The sequence below is a fragment of the Sus scrofa genome, chromosome 6 (assembly GCF_054392235.1).
Source record: "Sus scrofa isolate SSC_HxYL_T2T_F1_AM1 chromosome 6, Sscrofa_HxYL_maternal_Yorkshire_Landrace_v2.0, whole genome shotgun sequence".
Classification (NCBI taxonomy): Eukaryota; Metazoa; Chordata; class Mammalia; order Artiodactyla; family Suidae; genus Sus; species Sus scrofa.
Window position 1 is genome coordinate 29,968,829 of NC_139388.1, and position 23,047 is coordinate 29,991,875.

The 23,047-nt window shown below is 54.4% G+C and overlaps 1 protein-coding gene and 1 long non-coding RNA gene across 4 annotated transcripts in view; one reads left to right on the plus strand and one right to left on the minus strand.

The window, feature by feature from the left end:
• Nucleotides 1–3: 3 nt before the first annotated feature.
• On the minus strand, nt 4–22,755 carry SLC12A4 (solute carrier family 12 member 4). 2 transcript variants are annotated; one of them, XR_014805004.1, is made up of 24 exons: nt 22,588–22,755; nt 17,322–17,416; nt 15,739–15,870; nt 11,484–11,630; nt 11,344–11,398; nt 9,040–9,170; nt 7,629–7,870; nt 7,258–7,472; nt 6,565–6,729; nt 6,390–6,488; nt 6,094–6,151; nt 5,584–5,758; nt 5,124–5,242; nt 3,479–3,687; nt 3,272–3,391; nt 2,967–3,071; nt 2,540–2,708; nt 2,027–2,222; nt 1,752–1,921; nt 1,533–1,664; nt 1,347–1,454; nt 968–1,155; nt 717–850; nt 4–579 (listed from the first exon to the last, which is right to left on the minus strand). XR_014805004.1 is itself a non-coding variant. In NM_213949.2 (24 exons), the coding sequence occupies exons 1-24, from the start codon at nt 22,700–22,702 to the stop codon at nt 488–490; spliced, it is 3,261 nt and encodes a 1,086-aa protein (NP_999114.1). In that variant the 5' UTR covers nt 22,703–22,733; the 3' UTR covers nt 434–487. The 2 variants fall into 2 exon arrangements, 1 of the variants encoding a protein (NP_999114.1); NM_213949.2 differs by having other exon boundaries at nt 434–579; nt 3,589–3,687; nt 22,588–22,733.
• LOC110260945 (uncharacterized) overlaps nt 17,962–23,047 on the plus strand; it is a 43,577-nt gene continuing 38,491 nt past the window's right edge. The window contains exon 1 of one of the 2 annotated variants that reach the window (XR_002344576.2): nt 17,962–18,040. This is a non-coding gene — a long non-coding RNA (uncharacterized LOC110260945). Of the gene's footprint in view, nt 18,041–22,384; nt 22,519–23,047 lie in introns of those variants that run through there. The other variant, XR_014805841.1, reaches the window with a different exon arrangement.

Genomic DNA, 23,047 nt, shown 5'->3' on the forward strand with positions numbered 1-23,047 from the left:
GAGGCCCAGAAGTACACAGTGTTTTTATTGAAAAGTCAGGCTTCAGTTGGCTGGTTCCATTCAGCTTGGCTTGGTGGGGGTCCCTGCCCACAGTAGCCTGAGCCAGATCTTCCTGCAGGCGCACTTGGCTAGACACCCTCCCTTGTCCGTCCCCTCCTCTCTGATAGTGACATTTGAACAATAAATATGCAATAAATAGTGCTCCTGGGCCAGCTGCCTTCAGAGCCCACAACAGTCCCTACCAGTCTTCTCCGGTCAGGACAGGCAACCTGGGGTTCTTGCGGACCGGAAAGTCCCCAAAACTCTCAGGGTCCTACAGGACCTCGGCTCCATCTCCATTGCCAGGCCTGGGCCCGGTCTCCAAGGAGACCTAGCAAAGCTGGGTCCAGGGCAGGGCAGGGCAAAGCAGAGCTGGTGGGTGGGTGCTGGGAGGGAGCTGTTTGTTACCCTGGACACCTCTACTCTAAGCCGCAAGTCTGTACTGGGCTCAGGAGTAGATGGTGATGACTTCCCGGCCACCGCCGCGTACCAACAGCACCCGTTCGAGGCCCTCGGTCAGCACTTCCAGGAACTCCATGTCTGTAGGGTATCAGGTCAAGGAGGCAGCACCCAGGGAAACACCAAGGGGGACCCAGGAGAGGAGCTCTTGGCTTGACCTCATACAATGTCCCCCTCCCCACTGCCCGCCTCTCCCTTGCCTCTCCACAAAGGGATACAGTTCTCATCGCCTTCACTGTTCTTGGGTGGGCCCGGCATGTTCAGCAGGACTAGGCGGGCGTCATGGGAGCGTGTGACAATGACTTCATTGAGCTTCACAGCCGTGTGCATGCGTCGCACATTGGATTGGTCCCTGCAGATAATACAGCTGATCGTGGGCCCCACCCCAGTCCACCCACAGAGCTTGTCTGCCCCATCCAACCTCCACCCCATCCCCCAGTGTGGCTGAGTCCATTTTTGCTGCACTCACGGCTTAATATGCACCAGCTCCCGGAAGTTGTCAGGGGTGTGGCTGGGGTCCCAGGGTTCGGCCTCCATGTACTTGTCTCGAGTCCATGTCATCTGGATCTTGTCAGTCCCAGCTACAGACTCGTCCTCCTCATCTGAGTACAGGCTCTCCAGCCGCAGGGCTGAGTGCCGGTCCTTGACCAGCTGGGCCTGAGGACAATGGGAGGAGTTTGCCTTGGTGCCATGGGAGAGAGGGGCCTGGCTGCCCAGCATGATCAACAGGCCTTAGGGAAATGGGTGGGGCTGAGATGAGTCATTCTGACCCTCCCACCCGATGATGTTTCCAAGGGCCTGACCCTGCCGCCCGCCCTGCCCTGCCCTGAACCAAGACGGCCACTGACCTCTCGCTCCCGCTCAGTCTTAGTCAACCTCATCTGCCGCAGCATCTGGGAGCGCTGCTCCATCATCAGCGTCCGCTCATAGGTGTATGCAGAGATGTCGCTGTTAGGCTGGGGAGAGAGTAAGCCGTGAGGACCAGACTACGTGGGGCAGGGTATCCACAGGGTTCCATTGGGCAGGTGGCTCACCATTTCCACCACCTCCACTTCGGCTTCAAGACGTAGGTGGTACAGGAAGATGGCCAGATCCTTCTTCATTTGGATGCTGTTGTCATCCATCTGGGCCACTGTGAAAATGCGCATGCGGCACTTCCTCCAAACCTGTGGCAACAGCAGGTGGTGGTTCAGTCACACCCCACCCTTCCTAGGGCCCAGCTCCCCGCTCCAGGGCCCACCTGCCTGGCCCACCTTGTGCTGGCGCAGCAGGAAGGGTAAGAGCATGAGCATGCCACCGTCATGGACAATCCACCACACATCGATGTGGCCCTCCAGGTAGCGCTCGTGGTTGCTGGGGTAGAAGGCGATGTTCTTGGGCACAAGCAGGGCCAGGTGGGCGGCCGTGGTGCAGCGCACAGTGTCTGGGGAGGAGGGACACTACTGATCATCAGCCCTGACCCCCTGGCCTCTGGCCCCAGTTGACCCCTGGCCCCTGTGGTCGAGCCCAGGCCCTGACCCTTACATACCAATAAAGGTCTTCCAGGCACGTGGGTCCTCGCTCTGTCGCCAGCCGTAGGGCCAGCCCAGCACCACGGAGTTATGCCTCATGCCACCCAGGCCGCAAGACTGGATGAGGTGGGCCAGCCCTTCACGCACCTTGCTGGCTACCACCACCTGGCAGAAGCCCTTCACCTTCTCAATCTCCATCATGTTCTTGATTGTCTGCGGGGAATATACCAAGGTCAGGAGGCAAGGCATCAATGTCTGCTCTGCTGTGCTCCCTGTGAAGGCTCCTATGGCCCAGAGTTGCTTGGCAGAGGGGATGGGATAGGGGCAGGCTGCCCACCCAGAGGCTAGGTTTTCACAATGGGATAGTCATACCCCCCTCCCCCCACCCCCGCAACTTACTCCAGGTCTCAAGTGGCAGCAGTGCCGTCCACCTGGCTGGCCAGGATTGGTCCTCTGCCTTACATGTCAGCTGCGGCCCAGACCTCTCTAGTCTGGCTCATTGTCCCCCAAACCCACCCTGCAGCAGGCACCTGTTCAGCAGCCTGGGCCTCGCCATAGCTCTCCAAGAAGCTGCCCTGGATGACAGAACCGACGATGGTCAGGCCCTTGCCGGCCTTAAGCTGGGAGGCGAAAGTGAGGAGCCGTGGGTACTTTACGTGGAGGTCCTCGTCTAGCTTCAGCAGCACCAGCAGCTGAGGCCTGCAGTGGCCAAATGGAGAGGCAGCCTGAGACCAGGGTCAGGGGTTCCGGAGAGCCTGCCTTTTCCCTTCCTGGCCCACAGGCCCCCACAGGTTTGGGCAGCAGGGATCTGGGGCCCATCAGGCAGGAAGGTGACCCTGGCAACCCAGGACAGGGAACATGAACTAGGGATGGGGAGCCAGCACCTCTTGGCCCGCCTACACTCACAGTGTCCCCTGAGAACCTAGAGTGGCCCCAGCCAGACTGAGTGTGACTCACCGCCAGTTCTTGGTGTGAGGAGGCCCCTCCTCTAGCCGTAACAGCGCATAGCGGGCGGCACTGAGGGACAGGCCTCGGATCCCGTCGCCCCACTCCTTCTCAGCCCTGCAGAGGCCACAAGCTGGTGAGCCCCTGGTCCCACCCACAGGTTGTGTCCGTATGTATGTGAGATGGAGGGAGGCCAGGCCCCGAGTCACAGCCTCTGGACCCTGGCACCCATGGCGGCTGCAAAGGAGGCCTCGCTCCCCACAACCCAACAACAGACCACCCCAACTGTTCTAAACAGGCGGCAGCCCCTCACTCACCCTTGGTACTCAATGTACTTGTAGATCATGCCCGCGATAAGCATGGCGACCAGGGCATAGTACCACGAGGAGACAAACATAAGGGCCAGGCAGAGGCTCATGCCCAGGAAGGACAGCGCCCTGGGCCAGAGAATGGGGAAAGGGCCAGAATCAGGGAAAGACCAACAAGGCCCCAGGCTAACTCCCCCCGACCCCTCAATCTCTCACCGATAGCAACTGGAGCGCAGGAAACTCCACCTCATCCAGAATGGGGCTCCTGGCTTCCCCGGTAGCTCTTGTGTCAGAGGCCCTGGCTCAGGGGCCCAGCTGGCACTTACCAGTGATAGTACTTGAACCGAGGCCTCCAGTTGGGGGTCCTCAGGAGTGTCTGCACAGCACAGGCCAGGTTCACAAACAGGTAGCACATTAGAAAGAACCTGCAGCACAGGGAGTGGCTGGTACAGAGTGGCCTCCTTGGCAGCCAGGTACCTGGTGTCCCTGCCCTTCCTCAGGCTGGGCCTGGATTAGAACCTAGGACGTCATGGTCCTGTCCTGCGTGGGCTCGGGCAGGTCTTATCAGCCTCACCACACTCACTCTTGTGGCCTGATGCAGATGGGACACTGCGGCAGTGTTCACAGAGCCAGGTCTTAGTGGACAGGCAAGTGTTCACAGGCAGAGGAGAGGAGGGGGCTGCAGGCAGGGGGAGCAGAGAGCACAGAGTTGTGGAAGATGGTGCTGAGGAGGGCTCAGGTCTGGAGATGGCTGAACAATATTCAGGTTGCTGGCTTGGGTGACCAGTTGGATAAGGGGCTGTCATGAAGGGCTGTCATGAATCAGAAGATAAGGGCCACTTTGAATCACTGAATGGGACACCTGAGGGATGCTGTGGTGGGTGGGGGACGGGGGAGGCCTGCTGCATGAGCCCTCCAGGGAAGACAGCCTAGAGCAGAGGGGAGGGGTGGGGGCGCCAACCTCCACCCTCAGCTGGAGAGAGAGGAAGGATGGACAAGAAGGCAAGAGGACTTGGCAGAGAGGGCGTGCCAGGGGGCAGGGGCTCCCATGAGGTGGGACCAGTCAGTCCCTTTAGGGCTGCCAGAAGGAGCCACATAATAAAGCCTGAGATACATCCTCTGCCTTGGGTAGTAAGGGGCCACCAGCCAAGATGACTGTGGCAAGAAAAGCTTCGGGTATGTGCTGTGATGTTTGGGCAGCCATGGGCAGAGGTGTGATGGGGTAACAAGAGAGCACGGACTCCAACAGGCCTGGCTATAGCTTGGGGGGCTGCTTTGGGAGGAAGGAGGACCCTATCCACCCTACAGGCTGAGTGGGGCAGTGAAGGGTGGTTTGGTTGTAACTGGACAAGCAAGAGGAAGCACCAGCAGGGAGTGCCCATCGTGGCGCAGTGGAAATGAATCCAACTAAGAACCATGAGGTTTCGGGTTTGATCCCTGGCCTCGCTCAGTGGGTTAAGGATCTGGCGCTGCCGTGCGCTGCGGTGTAAGTCCCAGACATGGCTTGGGTCCTGCGTTGCTGTGGCTGTGGTGTAGGCTAGCAGCTGGAGCTCCGATTTTACCCCTAGCTTGGGAACTTCCATACGCTGCGGATGCGGCCCTAAAAAGCAAAATAAATAAATAAAATAAAAATAAAAGCAAACAACTTTGAAAAGAGATGGATGGTGCAGTGGTAGCTTCATCAAGATGCCAGGGACCAGTGCTTGCCCTTATCCTCAGAGGCATGTGGAACCTATTGGTCTCTTTAAAGCTTCTAAATCCAGGCTCGCTCCAGAAGGCAGAAAAAGGCTGAGTTCTGCCAGGCCCACATCTCCCCTTATAGCTTGACACCCACCCTTCCCTGCCCTGGCCCCCAGCTCACATGGATAGAATGGGGGCCACCATGTCCAGGGAAGCGATGAGGATGCCCAGCTCAGCGATGAGTGCTGTCAGGAGCAGTGCCCACGTGGGTTCGCCATTTGCCTTGCCATGGCCAAAAACCTGCATGCACCAGAGTCAGTGAGGTCAGGAAGGAGTAAGTTCATCCCACCGCCCCCATTCCACACATCAGGCGACAGGTCACAGCCTGGCCTCCATCATCTCCAAGTCCCTCTGGGGCTCAGGTCACACCCATGCTTATCCTGATAGGTACCATAGGTACACAGGCCTCCACTTGTCCAGGCCTCTCTGCTGTGGATGAGCCATAAGCTGTGAGGATTCTAGACCCAAGCAGCTGTGCCCAGAGAGGGGCAGGATAAAACGCGCCAGAACCCCTCCCTCTCTTCCCTGCTCAGTGTGATGGGCCAGGAGCACCCAGCCGCAGCGGAGTGCAGAAAGCTCACCCGGAGGAAGGGGATGATGTTGTCCTTGGCGATGGCCTGCAACAGGCGCGGTGCCCCAGTGAGGCTCTGCAGACCAGCGCCACAAGTTGAAAAGAAGGAGCCAATAACGATGACCCAGGGCGAAGGCCAGGCTAACGTGCCCACCACCAGGTTCCTGCTGACACCGTCACCATACCTGCAAGGGCCAGGCTCAAGCCATGCTCCGTGCAAGGAGTGCCCCAAACCCTGGGTAGGACCGCCCAGAGTAAGGGATGTCAGGGGTCAGGAAGGATGGCTATAGTGGACGGAGCTCTGGCCCTCCAGCAGAGGCCAGTCCACCAGCCCCAATCCTGAAGTCACCAACCTCCAGAAGCCAAAGTCCCGGTGGGTCCTGACCCACCTGGAAGCACAGACCTCCACTGGCAACCAGCAGCCTGAGGACATGTGTGGGAGCAGGTGTGGGAGGGGCGCCAGTGTCAGGGCAGGCAAAAGCTGGGCCCATCGCCACAGGGAGGGGCCCAGCTCACTCACTTGTCCCGGAGCACTACGCCCTCGATGCAGGCGCCGAAGAGAACCACACTGCTGAAGTCTGCAGCTGTGTCAAGGAGAGCTCGGCCTCTGCTGCCACTGCTGCCCCACTCACTTCCCACGGGGCCCAAGTGCCCCTTACCCGGACCATAGCTGGCAGGCAGCTGGACCGCCTGCAGCCTGCAGCTGAGGGTTTCACGCTGTGTACCCACCCCTAGAGTGTGTGCCAGCAGGTGACTTATTCCCAGGCAAGTGCCTGCTGTCCCCCTCCCCACCTGCCCCAGGCTTGGAAAGGATACACACAAGGGAGGTTGTAATAATGGCAAGAATGGTCCCCACTGGGATGGACTTCTGTGCGTCTCGGAGGTCCCCGGAGCGGTTCGAGCCAGCCATAATGCCTCCAAAAACAACAAGACTCCCTCAGGGCTCCCTGGGAGTGGGGGCAGGGCAGGGAGGACGGGCAAAAGCGCTCACCTGTTACAGATGGGAAGAAGATGCCGACCAGCACGGTGAAGGAGGTGGCGATGTCGGCCACCACGTACAGGGGCAGGCTCTCCTTCAGGCCGAGGGCATCTGTGGAGGGCAGCCCATGCTTCTCCACGACTTCACCCTTCTCCAGGTAGGCGCTCCACAGGTTTTCTGTGGGGGCAGAGCATCAGCACTGCAGCCCTAACTACTTCCCGGGGAAGTCTACGGCAGCCCAGCCAGAGGCTGCAGATATAAGAGGCTCTGGGGGCTCAAGGGGCTGACTTTAGCCCAGCGGCCATGGCGTCAGCCATAGGGCTGCTCTTGCTAGAAGTCTGACAGGCAAAGGTGGCTGAACCACCACCATCAGCCCCACCACTGCCTGCCTCCTAGACAGAGGCCCTTTATGGCTCCTGTGAGAACAATCCCAGGCAGGGTCAGAGGCTGGTGGCTGGGGAGACAGGGGCTGCCAGAACTCTCTGGGGGCTGCTGTAGGGCTGGGACACTGGCCAAACAGGCTCCGTTCACCCAAAACCTAGCTGCCAGAAGCCAGGCTCAGAGGACACTGCTGGGCCGGGAAGGCAGCCAGAACTGCCCTCCCCCAGTCCTGAGCTGGCCACACAACGACGGCTCTGTGTTCCTCCATCCTTCCATGCTCATTCCCTGGGGGTCAGGAGCAGGAGGGCAGAAGGGAGGACACACCCTGGAGCACGCTGGCAGCTGCACCAGGGATGCCAGGGATCTCAGTCACATTGTTGAGCAGAAAGTAGGGGTCACAGGAGTCAGCGGTGAGGTTGGGGCTGTGGCAGAAGAGGCTCCATAGCCGCGTGGTCACTGTCTCATTGTCCACCATGACTGTCTTGGCACAAACGTCAAACTGGTCCCGGGACAAGGTCCTGTTGCCCAGCATACATACTCTGCCGGGTTGGGGGGATGAAAGCATTAGCACCTGCTCAGCTGGAGACCCCAGTCCGTTCCCACCCTGCAGTCTCTACAACTCAAGGCATCAAAGGCCATCTCTGTGGGAGGGGGGATGTCAGTGTAACATCTGGATGTATTCCCAGGTTACTTACGGAAACACAGGAGGGTCAAAAATAGACTTGATGCCCCCAGCATATATGGAAAGGATGGAGATGATCACACAGGCCAGGAAGAGCGAGGCAAACTTGTTCACATATTTGACACCAACAAACACCACCAGGGTCATGAAGGTCAGAAAAATGGTGCCATACACCCGCATATTGTTCAAGGTGGCACTCGATGTGTCATGAGTGCCTGTTGGGTAAAAGATGGCAGCTGGCGGGGCAATGTAGGTCTGAAACAACAAGACAGATAAAGGAGGTTCAATCTTCCTATGTAGAGAGTCAATCCTATCATTTGGGGTTTTATTATATTATTTATTTATTTGGGCATGTCTAAGGTATGTGAAAGATCCCAGGCCAGGGATCGAAACCAACCGAGCCACAGCAGCAACCTGAACTCCTGCAGTGACAATAACTCCTTGTCACTGCAGCGGCTGAAGTTGCTCCTTAACCCACTGCCATAAGGGAATTCCTTGCCATAAGGGAATTTCTTTTTAAAAGAGTATCCACAAAAAGCCAGTCACAAAAGACCATATATTATATGAGTCCATTTTTAGGACATATCCAGAATAGGTAAACCTGATTAAATCTTATTGAAGACAGAAAGCAGATTAATGGGTTCCTAGGGCAGGGGGAATGGAGAGTCACCACTAAAGACTATGAGGATTCTTCTTGGGGTGATGAAAATGTTCTAAAAAAATATCTAAATAGCCAAAGTGGAACAGTTAGAGGAGCAACAAAATAAATGATAGTACAGGATCGTGAGCCAAAGAATAAAATACACATGCAGGAGGAGTTCCCTGGTGGCCTAGCAGGTTAAGGATCTGCCATGGTCAGTACCGTGGCATGGCCAAAAAAAATAAATAAATAAAATATGCAGAAGTTCATATAAATACATGGTTGAATAGATAAATAAATAAATGAAAAAAGGACAGACTTCCTTATGTAAGAAATCCAAATAACAAATGTAGGAATGTGTGAAATAGAAAAATAAACAAAATATAAAACCCCCAGAAGACCCAGGAGCAGGCTCCATGCTACTGGCAGAGGACCTGGAGGTGGGAACAAGCAGGCAGTCCCTTTAAACATCTCTTATTGTCTGGGCGCCCAGGGTGGGCACTTGTTACCCTGAGCTCCCCACTGTGCCCAACGTCTTCTCCCACCATCAGGGGAGTTCAGTGGGGAGCAGGAAGCTGAGTCAGAGCACACGAGGGGGCACTGACCTCCGAACAAGGTGCTGGGCCTGTTCACTCTTATTTAGATCTTTCTCCCTCAGGGAGGCCTCTCACATTATAAGCCCCAGACCCTGACTTGAGGTGAGGCGGGGCATGAGCAGCCTGGGCCTATGGGAAAGGGACTGCTTGGACAAGAGCGGAACTGACCAGGGCTTAGCCTGACTCACCAGCAAGATCTCAATGGCCCCTAGGATGTACATGGCTGCTGCAAATGTCGTTCCCAGGTAGAAGCACAGACCCACAGCGCCTCCAAATTCTGGTCCCAGAGAGCGGGAGATCATGAAATAGGAGCCCCCAGCTACAAAAGAGAAGGTACAACAGGTCAAGAGTGGTTCTTCTTCAAAGAGGCCTCCTCCAAGACAAACTCTTACAATTGCCCTAAGGGACAAGGATTGCTTTTCCTGTTTACAGATGAGCAGAAGGGTTAAGAAACTTGCTTAAGGCTGCATGGTTAGTAAGTGACCAGGCAGGGGTTGGACCTGATTTCCATCTGACTCCAACACTCAGCACAGGCCAATGAAATGACTACTCTGCTGGGGCAGCTCTAGGTCGGCAGCAAAGATTAACTGGCCTGTTAAGTCAGTTCCCTGACTGACCTGCAGTTAGGTCAGTCCCCACAGCCTCCTCCTGGCTGGGTGTGTCCAATCTCAGCAGGCATCACCCCTCCCAAGGGCTATGTCCGTTAGTCTGACTCCTCCAGACCAGGACAAGGACTGTATCCTGTTTAGTTTTTTGTTCCCAGAGCTGGCTACTGGACAAGTGTCCACGCCGATCCTCCTGCCCTGAAGCTGTGCTTCCATCAGAGTCTAACACCCCTGGCACAACTATGTGAATCAACACTGGGCCCTGGGGCCAGAGTGGGTGCAGAGGATAAGAGTGATACCATGTTGCTTGTTGAATCTACTTCTGATAAAACTTCTTTTCTCTAGTGAAAAGTCTAGGAACAGGGATCAAGAAGCTTTAAAAGCACTAACCCCGGAGTTCCCGTGGTGGCGCAGTGGTTAACGAATCTGACTAGGAACCATGAGGTTGCGGGTTCGATCCCTGCCCTTGCTCAGTGGGTTAACGATCCGGCATTGCCGTGAGCTGTGGTGTAGGTTGCAGATGCGGCCCGGATCCAGCGTTGCTGTGGCTCTGGCGTAGGCCAGTGGCTAAAGCTCCGATTAGACCCCCAGCCTGGGAACCTCCATATGCCGCGGGAGTGGCCCAAGAAATAGCAAAAAAGACAAAAAAATAAAAATTTTAAAAAATAAATAAATTAAAAAAATTAAAAAAAAAAAAAAAAGCACTAACCCCTTTCATGTTGTAATCCCATCTCTAGGACCCTCTCCTAAGGGAGGCATGAACACAGATTGGTATCCAAGGCTGTTTACCACAATAATGTTTACCAAAGTAAAAATATAGAACCTAAGAGTAGAATAATCTCATAAATTAGGTAATATCAATCCTGTTTTAAAAAATCAAGTAAAATTCTAGAATTCTCTTTTGGCACAGTGGGTTAAGGATTAGGCATTGTCACTGCTGTAGCTTGGGTTGCTGCTGTGAAGTGAGTTCAGTCCCTGGCCTGGGAACGTCCATACGCTGTGGGCACAGACAAAAATAAAATAAAAAATCAAGTGAACTGTTTTAGTATTTGGGAAACACACACACAGGGGAAAACAATAGGTCTCAAGAACTTGACAAGACCATGTACCAAAAGGCTAAAAGTTATGAACACAGGATGGTGGGATTAGGGGTACTTCCAATTTTCTTTTCTGCATTTTTCTGCACTTTCAAATCCTCTTATGGTAAACATATACTGCCTTTACCCCCTATAATTTTATACTAATACTAATAAAACTGTAATTTGAAAAAAAGAAAAAGTATTCAAACATGGAGCCAACTTGAATAGCCAAATAGCCAAAGTGGAACCGTTCAAGCAATAAAATAAATGATAGTACTAGATTATGAATGAAAGAATAAAATAAATATTCAGGAGTTCATACTCATATAAATACAAGGTTGAGTGAATAAATAAATGGGGTCTCTGAAAACCGAGTCCAATCTTATCACCCGGGTCGAAACCTTCTGAACTGTCTACCATGTAATCGAGTGTGGTCCAGAGTCCTTGGCTTGGGCCCTGTTGCCTATGGCACGTGGAGGCTCCCAGGCCAGGGATAACCCACACCACAGCAGCAACCTGCACCACATCATCAACCCGAACCACAGCAGTGACAATGCCAGATCTTTAACTTTCTGTGCCATGAGAGAACTCCCCAAGTCCCTCTTTAAAAAATTACTTTTATATTAAAAAACAAACAAACAAAACAACAGCAATCTCAAACTCCGTTAAGCAAAGATGCTCCTAAGTCATGGGACTGTCATGGAGTCAAGAACTAAACACTGTCTGAGGGGGGTGATGAGGGTTCCTGGGGATAACAAGATGGATGCTGGGCCCATCCCCACCTCAGGCCTGAGTGGTGCTCACCCACCTGGAACCACCCCGTTGGTGGCGATGGCGCTCATGGAGATGGCTGTCAGCAAGGTCTGTGGGAAGGAGAGCAGAGATGAGCAGCTCAGCTGGGCCAGCGCTGTGGGGTGGCCACAGCCCTGTCCCAGCTGGGATACTCACACAGCAGCAGCAGATGAGCACAATGAGGAGGGCCTGCAGCACCCCAGCCGTGCCCACCATCCAGGTCAGCCGCAGGAAGAGGATGACCCCAAAGATATTCTGCAGGCAGGGCAGGTACACCCCCATGAGGGTGCCCATGCTGGGCGCCTATGGAGCGAGTGAGGAGGGGAGCGGGGAGACACAGAGCGTCAGAGGGGCCCAGAGGCCCCATGGAAGGTTGGCCCCCAGTCACTCAGCAGTCCCCTACCCCCAGGGCCTTCTACCAGAGAACAGGATGGAGAGGGACATCCCAAGTGTAGTCCTGGGGAGCATGGGGTGGGGATGTGACAGGATATCTGTGTTGACTTTTTTTTTTCCAGCCACACCAGCGACATGTGGAAGTTCCTGGGCTGGGGACTGAACCTGCACCACAGCAGCAACCAGAGCCAATGTAATGACAATGCTGGATTCTTAACTCATTCTGCCACAACTGAACTCCCTGTGCTGACTTTGATACATGAAGAAACAGCTCAGGACTGGGAAGGTACAAAACCTAATCCTTTTTTTTTTTTTTTTTTTTTTTTGCTTTTTAGGACTGCATCTGCATCATATGGAGGTTCCCAGGCTAGGGGTCCAATCAGCCACACCACAGCCACAGCAACGCACCCTCCCCTTCCTCTCCTTTGTTAAACTTCTGGAAAGTAAGGTCTGTCTTATCCTCACCTTCTCATGCAGCAGCCCTGCATCGCCCAAACCAGAGTCCAAGAAGTTGTTCCTGATCCTCCCTCTCTCCAAGCCCCTATTCCAGTCCAGCAGACACTGAGTCCTGTCTAATCTGCCTCTCAAGCTGCCCTCAGATCCACCTGCGTTCCCTCAGCCTTGGTCCCTTGAACCTGGGCGTTACACCAGGGCACCTAGGTGGTGCCTTCTTGTGTCTGTCAATCCTTCCAAACCCCAGCCCACTCTACTGCCAGAGCAGGTCTCTGCCTTGGCTTGAGCCACCAGGCATGCCCCATTACCTTTGTCAGCCTCAGCCCCTGACAGCATCAGTCCCTCAAAGCTTCTGAACCAGGGCATGTGCTGGGCTCTGCCTCGAAGGGTGACTCCTGCTGCACTCCTGGCAAATTTCTCTTCAGTTAAACCTTCAGGAGACTTAACTGTTGACTTCACCAGGTTGCCTTAGGTGGAGTTGGTACTTCCTCCTGCATCTCCTTAGCACCTGATATACCCTCCATCATAGTGATCATGAACAGGTCATGGTAACTGTTCACTCGAATGGCTCATGACCACACTGGGGGTGACTTGGCTTGTTCACTCTTCTATCATCAGTGGGCCCTACAGGTACTCAAAAGGTGCTCCTAAGCCCAGTGAGAGGTGCCTCAAAAGGCCTCTGGGATAACCTGAAGGGAAAATCCTGCAGAGAGAACAGGGGCTCAGGCTGGAGGGCAGGTAAGGAAGGTCTAACGGGCGTATCCAGGTAGGATTTTTCAACTACCTAAGGCAGGGTAGGGGCTAAACAGGAGGCCAGGGCAGAAGCTGAAGCAGAGTCAGGGCTAGTGCCTTCTTGAAGAACTGAGCCTTACCTGAGTGCAGCCCAGAGAGTGCCTCCGCCAGAGCCCCAGCAAAGCCTGCTACCCTGGAGCTGGGGATAAAGAACTATGTGGCCACAGGAACTCTTCTCAAGGGTCCAGGCACCTGGCACAGGATCTGTGTGTAGCATAAGGACCCCAAAAGGGCCTGGAAGGGCCCAAGTAAAAACAATTGGTCCCTCAAACTATCCTGCACAGTGTAGGTGACAGATACACCTCATCTGGGCTCTATCTGAGCCCTTCTCAGAGGCCCTGGACCACCCACTCAATAGTAGCAGCTCCCAGCCCCCCATCAGAGCTGAGTCACTATGGGAAAAGGACAGTGTGGGAAAGGGCAGGGCCGGAAATGCTTCTGCATCTCTAAATAACCTCTGGCAGCCTCAGAAGGTCACCAGGCCACAGCCAGAGCGGCTGCCATGGAGAAGCTGCCCTGGGTCTTGGCATGGTCCGGTTGGAGGCCTACCCTTCTGGCTTCAAGCTTCCTTTTCTGAGGCGCCTGCTCAGACCTGCCTGGGTGAGGGCCACAGTTTGGTGGCCCCAGCCCCCTAGCTTTCTACTGACTTGTTATGGACTTGACCCGTTTCCTCCTTCCTCCATGGAAAAGCCACTGGAGCTGGGACACTCAGTCATCCTCTCGCATCTTTAACCTAGGGCCAGGTCAGCTGGGCAGGTAAGATAAGGCCGGACCCCAGCATCCTCACAGGTTCCTCATAAGGTCAAGGAACCATGGCCCTTCGCCAACCCAGAATTTCTTCCGACACCTTGTTGAGAGGTACACTAGTTTTTCTTAGGGAATTTTTTACTCCCAGACACCAGCTTCCTGGACTTGGCCTGAAGGGACAAAGGAGGAGGCTCTTACCCAAGGATCCTACCACCCACTGCAGGCAATACTCTCAGAGGTTGAGGATCCCACCTCCCCTGACTTGCAGAGCTAAACTGGAATAGCCAGAGATAGGGTTCTTTGCTAATCTGCAGTTCAGAAAATACCAGCAAAATCACAGCCAGCAGGAATTCCTGTTGTGGTACAGCGGATATGATCAGACTAGAAACCATGAGGTTGCAAGTTCGATCCCTGGCCTTGCTCAGTGGGTTAAGGATCCAACATTGCTGTGAGCTGTGGTGTAGGTCGAAGACACGGCTTGGATCCAGCGTTGCTGTGGCTGTGGTGTAGGTGGGCGACTACAGCTCCTATTAGACCCCTAGCCTGGGAACTTTCATATGCCGTGAGTGAGGACCTAAAAAGCAAAAAAAAAAAAAAAAAAAAAAAAAAAAAAAAAAAAAAATCACAGCCAGCGGGATAGCGTAGGGGGTCATGTCTGTGTGACCTCAAAATTTCAGCTGCCCTCTAAGTGTGTGCCAGTCGGCTTCCCAGAAGGGCAGCGTGAAAGATGCACCTCAGCCTGGTCTACCCTCTCTTTGGCCCATCTCAGTAAGGCCCAAATCTCATGGGCAGATCTGAGGTTGGAGATTCAGCTTATTCCAACCAAGAACTCCTCCTGCCTGTGCTGATCTCAAGCAAGATTACTACAGCTAGGGCAGACTCAAGTTCCTTCTAAACAACAGTTGCTTCCCAAACTTCAGGGAGTCAGCAGATGTGGAGGGAAAGCTCTTTGCCTCCAAAGTGAAAATATAGAGGAAAAAAACCCCAGCCTTCAGTTAAACATAGCCCCGTCTCACAGGGGAGCTGAGTGAAGTCATCCTAAAAGCAGAGGATGGCTGGAGGGCCAGAGGCCTGGAGAGCAACTGGTACTGGACCAGGAGAGGGATAGGGAAGCCCCAGGAGGCAGTCGTATGCTCCTATCACCCCCAGCCCTGGTGCTCAAGGAACCCAGGGGCTGTCGGAGGGGTCTGCCATCAGAGCCAACACAGTGAGGGGCAGAAGGGTTTATTAGTCAGTTTCTCTAGGTCACATTGTCCCAAGGAACAACCAGGTTTCTGATTCCAAAGGCTCTCCATCCATCCTGATGGGATGCCATCGACATGGCATTCTATAGTCCTCATGTTATGCATTGATCTTGTCTAGCTGAGTCACCTTAGGCAACTTAACACCCTGACACTCATTTCTCTCATCAGTAAAATGAAGATGATAATATCACCTGCCTCATAGCTTTGGTGTGAAGATGACATGTAAGAACACAGTGCTGGGAATTCCCGCTGAGGCTCAGCGATAACAGACCTGACTAGGATCCATGAGGATGAGGGTTCGATCCCTGGCCTTGATCAGTGGGTTAAGAATCCAGCATTGACATGAGCTGGGGTGGTTGCAGATTTGGCTCGATCCTGCATTGCTGTGGCTGTGGTTTAGGCCAGCAGCTGCAGCTCTGATTTGACCCATAGCCTGGGAACTTCCATATACCTCGGGTGTGACTCTTAAAAAAAAAAGACCAGTGCTTGGCATGCTTAGCATGATGCCTCACACACAGAGAGGGTTAAGTAAATGCAGTTGTTGCTTTCTTTCACTGTTATTTCTGAAGGACTCACTGGTCCTATGCCCTGAGGGGCTCCTCCTTGGCCTACCCCTTGAAGCCTCCTTGAGTCCAAAGGACTCAGTGCCCATCCTCCATGCTCACCACACATGGCCCCTCCTTCCCCCAGGATGCTGACAACCACATGGGAAAACTTTCAACTCCACAGTGTTGAATCCATCTTCTCAGGAGTGGCCTCTCTCCTGCACTTGACCAGCTCACCTTGGCTGCTCTCCGGCGGGTGCCCTCCCCACTCTCAGCCTCCTCATGCTCCTTGGCACCCTGTGTGAGGTTGGTGTAGCTGACGAGCTTGCCCAGAAGAGATGATACCTTTGGGCGGATGTCCAGCTCTTCCTGTAAACAGAGCCATGGGGCAATCTGGCAATGGGCACAGCTGGCACCAGGCTACCTGTGTGTAGCCAGCAGGCTGGCCTCTGGCTCCTTGCCAAACCCTGAGGCAGGCCTGGGCTCTTGCCTGGGGAAGCCCAAGGCAGCCAACTGGTCAGGTGTGGGTGGCACACCCCAACACGTGCACTCAAAGGCTCAGCCCGGAGGCTGCTTCCTTCTGCCCCACCTTGGCTACAGTCACTACCAGCCCATTTGCGAAAACTACCTGCCTTGGGGAAGAGGGTGGGGCAGGGTACAGCTAGCAGACAGGGGAATGTTACACTTCATCCAGCCTGTTCTACCTGGCCACCTCCCAGCTGTCAGTGGGCCTCTGGGACTTACATCTTCCTGAACTCTCACACACAAAACGCCACTCTTAGTCACCCCAGGGAACCAAGGAAATCAAGAGAGGGCTGTCTGGGACAAGTGAAGTCTCTCATTTGCCCAAATCCAGATCCTCCTGGATCGTCTTCCCCACCAGGCCCCAGGTGTCCTGAGTAATCTACCTCAATCTCCAAGGTTGGATTCTGGCCCCTTAGTGCATCTGCAGGTGGGGCCTGGTCAAGAGGCCTCCCAGGGCTCAAGCTCCCCCACCAAGTCTAAGCTTTCCTTGCTCCAGTGGCTTCCCTAGCATTGGGCCTTTGCCTGCCTCTCGCCCACATTTAGTCTTTCCCTATCTGTCAGCTCCCTTCTGACTCTACAGAAAAGGAGAAACTGGTTAGGGTGAGAAGTGAAGACGCAGGTCTTTGGGGTATATAGAAATTGAGGAGCCTCTGAGATGTCCATGCAACATACAAATGTGCTGGTCATAATTTAGAGGCCTGAACCATGACTTCAATCCAGATCTAACCTCTGAGCTTGAGTCTGAAAATGATAAAGTTCAGATTCAAAGGCACAAAATTGGGAGTGTTTGCAGAGAGATGTCCACTGAGATTGCATACGTGGCAAAAGGGGGCAGATCCAGTAAGAAGGACCAGGCTCAGCGAAGTTGATGGGGTCAGAGATGGAGGAGTCAACCAGAAAGGAAAGGAAGAAAGAGTTCACAGGAGAGGGAAGAGCCATGGATGGTGAGAAGTCCTAGAAGTGACAGGGACAAAGGAAATCCTGAGGTAAGAAATCCTGAGAGGTGGTCACCTTGCTGAGGGGCTGCATGGGAGTCAAGAGTGAACATTCCTGGAGGTAGTAATGGGGTGGGGTTGTCAGTGGCTTCTGGGAAAGCAGTTTCAGTTCAAAAGACCGCAGGAACTGCAGCCTGGCTGCCAAACGGACGAGACAGACAAGGGCAGACTGGAGGAGGAGCCGAGACAAAAGGAGGCACAACAACCAGCCTGCCTGCTTAGCTAAGGCTTGGGTCCTGACAGGTCCCTGCCCGCCCACCTGCCTACCACATCTGTGGCCCAGAATGGCTCCTCAATTACCTCAAACAGTGCCAAGTTCCTGTCACAGTAGTCATTTCCCCTGGAAGCCTCCATGGGACAAAGGAAAGGGCTGCTCTCTTTCTGGTTGCCATGTCCTGTGGAGAGAGGAACAGAATCCCAATTAGGGGCCACCTCCTGAGCCTCCATCCTGCACTCCTCTCTGGCAGGCCTGCTGTTGTCTCTGTGGAGCACTTTGCCAGCCAGTTTTACCAGGCAGGGTCTCAGTTTCCCATCATCACCTCCCAGCCCCCTGTAAAGGGCCAGAATTGGCAGAGTGGCCACAGGTGAAACTCATTTAGTAGAGGACACAGGTGTGAGGGACCCAGAGGCACTAGCTCAGGACGCGTTAACACCAAGGGGCGGAGTCTGCTGGCTGAGGGGCGTGGCCCAGTCAGAACCAGCTGTCAGAACCCATACCCCACCCCAGCCACTCCAATTTTCCAGGCCCTTCTGGAATACCCAGTGTGCTGGGTGCGAAAGGCTCAGTATCCTCAGTGTCCCCCGGGGTACTGCCCTCCAGATAGATGAAGCCACACAGGGCACCTTCTGCCGCCATGGCCAGCTGGCCACCTGCTAGCTACCCCACCATGCACTGCGCAGGGGCGTCCTGGAGGGCCGCCCAAGGCATGCTGGGAGGGGCAAGCAGGAGACTGGAGGGCAGAAGCGGCTGCGCACAGAGCGGTCTAGGGTCTGGGAGCGCCTGGCAGAAGCCTGACTAGGTGAGTGTGGGACTGAGCAGGGACTGCTGGCAGGGTCTGCTTGTTGACCTTCCTGTTCTCAAATCCCTGTCACTTGCCCCAAATTAGGTGCTTCCACCAACAGAGTTCCCTCCCACCCCCCGCCCCCGCAGTGCCTCAGCGCCAAGAAAACCTCACAGAAAGGAGCCAGATGCACTTTTTCTTTTCTTTTTTGTCTTTTTTGCCTTTTCTAGGGCCGCTCCCATGGCATATGGAGGTTCCCAGGCTGGGGATCAAGTCAGAGCTGTAGCTGCTGGCCTACACCACAGCCACAGCAATGCAGGATCCTGAACCCACTGAGCCAGGCTAGGGATGGAACATGTCTTCTCATGGATGCTAGTCAGATTCGTTTCCGCCCAGCCATGGCAGGAACTCCGAAGCCTGCCTCAACTCTTAAAGCTTGGCTGCTTTTTCTAACCACCCAGCATTCATGCTCTTCCTTGTTTTCCAAATTGTGTCCCTTGTGAGACTCAGTGGGTGACATTCCCAGCCTTCCATCAAGCAGGTAAAGACACCAAGTACTCCTTTTCTAGTTGCTAAGGGGAAAAACCCCTTCAGACAGTCTGGCAGCTGCAGTGGCAGTGGCTAGAGGGCTCAATGCAAGCGGGAAGCTGACATGTTGGTGTTGGATGGCAGTGACTGCGGCAGCAGTGTGGGCCTGGTGTCCAAAGATGGAGGTGGCAACAGTAAAGTCTCTTTACTGATCCAGACTTGTGGCGTGTTCCAGCCATGCCTGGTTTTGTGAGAGCCAGCCTTTTCTGGTTAAATAGTCTTGTTTGCAGTCTTGTTTGCAGCTAAGAATACAGAATGATACACTCTCCTCCATCTGATACATCCTCTTGCTGTCAGTATGAGAGTTAACTCACTTTCTCTGAGCCAACGATTACTCAGCAGGTGCTGCACTGTGGATTCTTTACTGCCCAAAGAGACTGACAGGTAAAGCATGCTGATGACAATTGCCAGGGCAAATCAGCTATTCCTTCCCACAGCACATAAAAGTGGTGCATCACCTTATCTAGAAACCTAGACTAGCCCAATAAGCCAAGTGGCTCAGTCCTAGGAACTACATGTCTGTGTGTAGGTAAATGCCAGTGGCACAATGGGCAAAAGTAGTAGGAGGTCAAGCAAGCACACAGAACCATGTTAAAGCCTCATGGGGTCATGTAGCTCCTCAGACACCCTGTGACATTTGCTGTGCCCTTGATGCTTGTTCAGGATCAGGAGCCAAAAGAAAAATCTGAAAACCCACTAACACTGCCCATTACACTTAATGGCCCATCAGTGTGAAGCCTCTGAAAAGGACCCTAGGATTTCTGCGACCAAAAAGAAAACAAAAAACAACAAAAAAAACGTATCTTCCCTAAATAAGTCAGAGGCTTCATTTTGTCAAAAAAAAAAAAAAAAAAAAGGGCAACTATAAGAGCTCATCTTATTGCCCTTTCTGCCTTGGCAGCCAGGAGTCTCCAAGCTAAATTTATTTCTTAGGTGCGGTCACCATTTGCCTAATCTGAGTCCCTGCCACTTTCCTCTGCATGGTTTTGACCTTTCTGACAGTAATAGTTCTTTGGGGAGGTTTTTTTGTTGGATATGTTTTCTGATCCTTTTGTGGATGCAGGCTGAAAGTAAGTTATAAATTATCTAAACTCCTGCACTGCAGCCTGCCCCATTGTTGTTGCCTCACCTCTCTCAGAGGAGTGCACTAGCAGCCAGGAAACAGAGCTGAGCACACAGCGCTTCCCCCCAAATGCCCTTGGATAGTCCTCCAAGACCCAGGTCACTTCAGCCATGACTGCAAGGTAGCTCAGAGCCATTCCAAGGCTTACCTCTAGTCCTCACAGTAACATACCAGCAGATACAATTTACTCCCTTTTAGTAACAAGGAAAGCTCAGAGAGATTCAGAGACAAGATCACCCAGTGAGAAGGCCAACCCAGGGTCCCAGAATCCACCAGAGCCAGGTGGGAGCTGACTGTAGGTTCCCTACTCCTATTTTGGACCCCCATCCATCCCAGAAGGCACCTCAGGGAAAAGTACAAGCCTTTAACTAGAGAACAGTGTCTAGGGTTTGCAATTTGGCCAGGGTGTGCATAATCAAGGCTCTTGGGGCTCAGTGGCCAGCAGCCTAGCTTGGATTCCTGACCCTCCCTCTGTGTGAGGACCACTTGCTTACCCTCTGTGCTGCCTTGGTTTCCTTTTCCACGAAATAGAGCTAATAACCTGCACTCTTCAAACTGCCCAGTTGCATCCGAAAAGGGAGTCTGGTGCCAGATACTCTGCAGGGATTCCTTGGCGTTCTCCAAAGCATCGTTTAAGTACAGCTCCCATAGGACTGTGGGAACTGGGCAAGGGGGGTGGGGTGGTCTAAGCAGTGCCAGGATATCTGTACTGCCCTCAGCTATTCCAAAAATTCCAGGGCAGGTCTAGGCATGCCTGCCAGGCCAAGCTGCTCAGATACCACCTGAGACCCCTGGTGAATCAGAGCATGAAGCTGGGCCTGGGGGTTGCCTGTGAGATACACATGTATGTGTGCCTGCCAGCAGCTGTGAATACACCAGCTGCAGGTAGGAATCCAGGTAACATTCCTGATCCCTGTGCTTTCAGGTATCTGCCAGGGATCCCCCTCTAGAACCTCTTCATCCCCTCCACACAGGCCATAGTAGGCTGCGTGAATAGGCCCATCTACACCCCTGGAGCAGCGGTATGGACCTTGAGAAACTCATATACCAGACTGGTGGGCCCCCCATGGGAAGGACCTGTGTGTCACTGCTTTTGTGCCCCTGACCCTTGCTGTCCCCACTGAGAAGGATCATAATCACTCACCAGGGTGCAGAGTGTCCCCCATACTGCAGACGCAGTCAAGGTCTGGCTGAAAAGGAGTAAGGATGGGGGAGGTAGTGGGAGGAGCTGGCCTAGCCTGGAGGGACCTGGAGGGACTTAGCCAATGTGGTCCAGGTCCCTGTAGTCACCCTGTGAGAGGCCAAGGCGGGGCCAGAGCTCTGCCTACCTACTGGTCCAGGCTGATCTTAGGGATGCAGCCCAGCCCAGCCTCTGGGAAGAGAGAGCCTTTAGAGGCTAACAGAGGAGCAAGTATGGAGGCTGGCTTCTGCTCTGATGGCTGGACCAAGGCTAGGGGCAGGTGACAGCATGAGGTAGGGGTTGAGATGCGTGTACCCACATAGCTGTCAGACTTGTAAAATCTCCACGATGTCCAGCAGCCCGTGCCACTGCCCTGTGCCATCTCCACACATGGCCATTAGGTTACCAACATATAGCCATCACCCGCATCAAGCATGGATCACCTCAGTCAGGTCACCATCACACACCGATGAGAGACAGGTCAGGATCACATCAGCACATATATGCCACCAACACACATGTTCCCTGCATATCTCCATCATAATCAGTCAGATGTAAGCATTTGTTATCAGTCACAACACTCTCCTCATCACCAAAAACCTTGCAGGAAATGGCCCAGGAAGCGAATGTGCTATCTTGACCCAACCTTCACTCTGTGGTACCCCACAGCTATTAACACTTGCACAGGCACAACCCCACATGCATATACTGCTATACACACAGACACTTTCTCAGCAATGTTCACACTCCAATGGCGGGGCCTAGCAAGGCCAGCCCATAGGGGCCTCCTGAGGGAGGAGAAAGAGGCAAGGGGAGAGGCAGGAACCTAGGAGAAGGGAGGAGGGTTTTACCTTCAGGCCCAGTTCTAAAATCTAGGTTAAGAGGGCTCTGGAATCTCCCACTGGACTTGAATCCCCTGGAGCAAGTCATATAACCACTCCCTGCCTCAGTTCCCTCCTTCCTAATGTGAGGAACAGAACCTATACCATAAGAGAAATTGGGAGAATTAAACAAGTTATTTCACATCAAGTGTTTGGACAAGCCTGCTCCCATTGGGAGTGCACCACAGATTCCCACTGTACCTACAGATGTAAGCTGGGATCAACAGAAGTGCTGCTGGCCAGCAGTTACTTACAGACCTGCTCAGGCAGGCTCACCCTTCTCTCCCGGGCCCTAGTGCTGGGAGGCACAGAGAGGGAAGGGGCGAGGGGAAGGGGCGAGGGGAAGGAGAAGAGGGTAGTCTCCGGGAAACAGATGCTGAAGCACCAAAGTGTAGGCGAGAGAAGAGGCCAGGGCCAGTTCACAGGAGGTGAGGGGGCTGGAGCCTGGGCTGCCGCCGTTGCTCCTAGCCCGAGAGGGCCAGAGACGGAGGTTCGGCGCTCTTCGCGTCCCAGGCGGCCCCGTTGGCCTGGCCTCCGTCGGCCACGTCTGCAGCCCCCGCCTGTGACCCGCAAGGGAGGAGCTGGGGCGGGGAGGGCGGCCCGATCGCGGGCGCCGGGGACCAGGAAAATCGGGGCTGCACACACTGACTGAACGAAGGCTGGGGGGCGGCGGCGCAAAGTAAGAAAAGTTGGGCCCGCATCGACGTGTGTACATCCGGCGTCTGTAAGTGAGCGGTCCGCGGGTTGCCGGTTCCCTTGCCCCCGCCCAGGACCCCTCTTGGCGCGCCCTCACCGTCCGAGTCCTCCCGATCGGCGCGCTCCCCGTAGTCCACCCAGCTGAGACCCTCGAGGTTGTCATAGTCGCCGCGGCGCGGCCCGTCCACCGGCACCACGGTGAAGTGAGGCATCGCGCGCGCTCGGCCACGCCGCACCCGCCGCTTGCCGGGCAGTCCCCGCCACCCCGGGCTGGTGCGCCCCGCCCGCTCGCATTCCACCCCGCTGCGCTCACTTCCTCCGCCCGCCCCCCGGGCCGCCCCTCGGGGGCGGGGAGCAGGCCGGCTCCTCCCTGAGCGCCCCCGCTGCCCACCTCCCTGCCGGCCCCCACCGGAGTGAAGCCCCCGGAGGCGGCGGGAGTACGACTCACTGCTCCACTCCCTGGGGAGGCCCGATTCCTGTGTGACCTTGGGCTGCGAGCAGCCCTCTCTGAGCCTCAGCTGTGGTACTTGTAAAATGGAGAAATAACGCTTCCACCT

Bases quoted from the DNA above. Each gene is read 5' to 3' on its own strand.
- SLC12A4 (NM_213949.2), bottom strand. From the start codon at position 22,702: ATGCCTCACTTCACCGTGGTGCCGGTGGACGGGCCGCGCCGCGGCGAC. The intron at 15,871-17,321 runs GTAATTGAGGAG...CTCTGTTTACAG, and splicing joins GGAACTTGGCACTGTTTGAG to GAAGAGCTGGACATCCGCCC. The intron at 580-716 runs GTATCCCTTTGT...GATACCCTACAG, and splicing joins CAGTGAAGGCGATGAGAACT to ACATGGAGTTCCTGGAAGTG.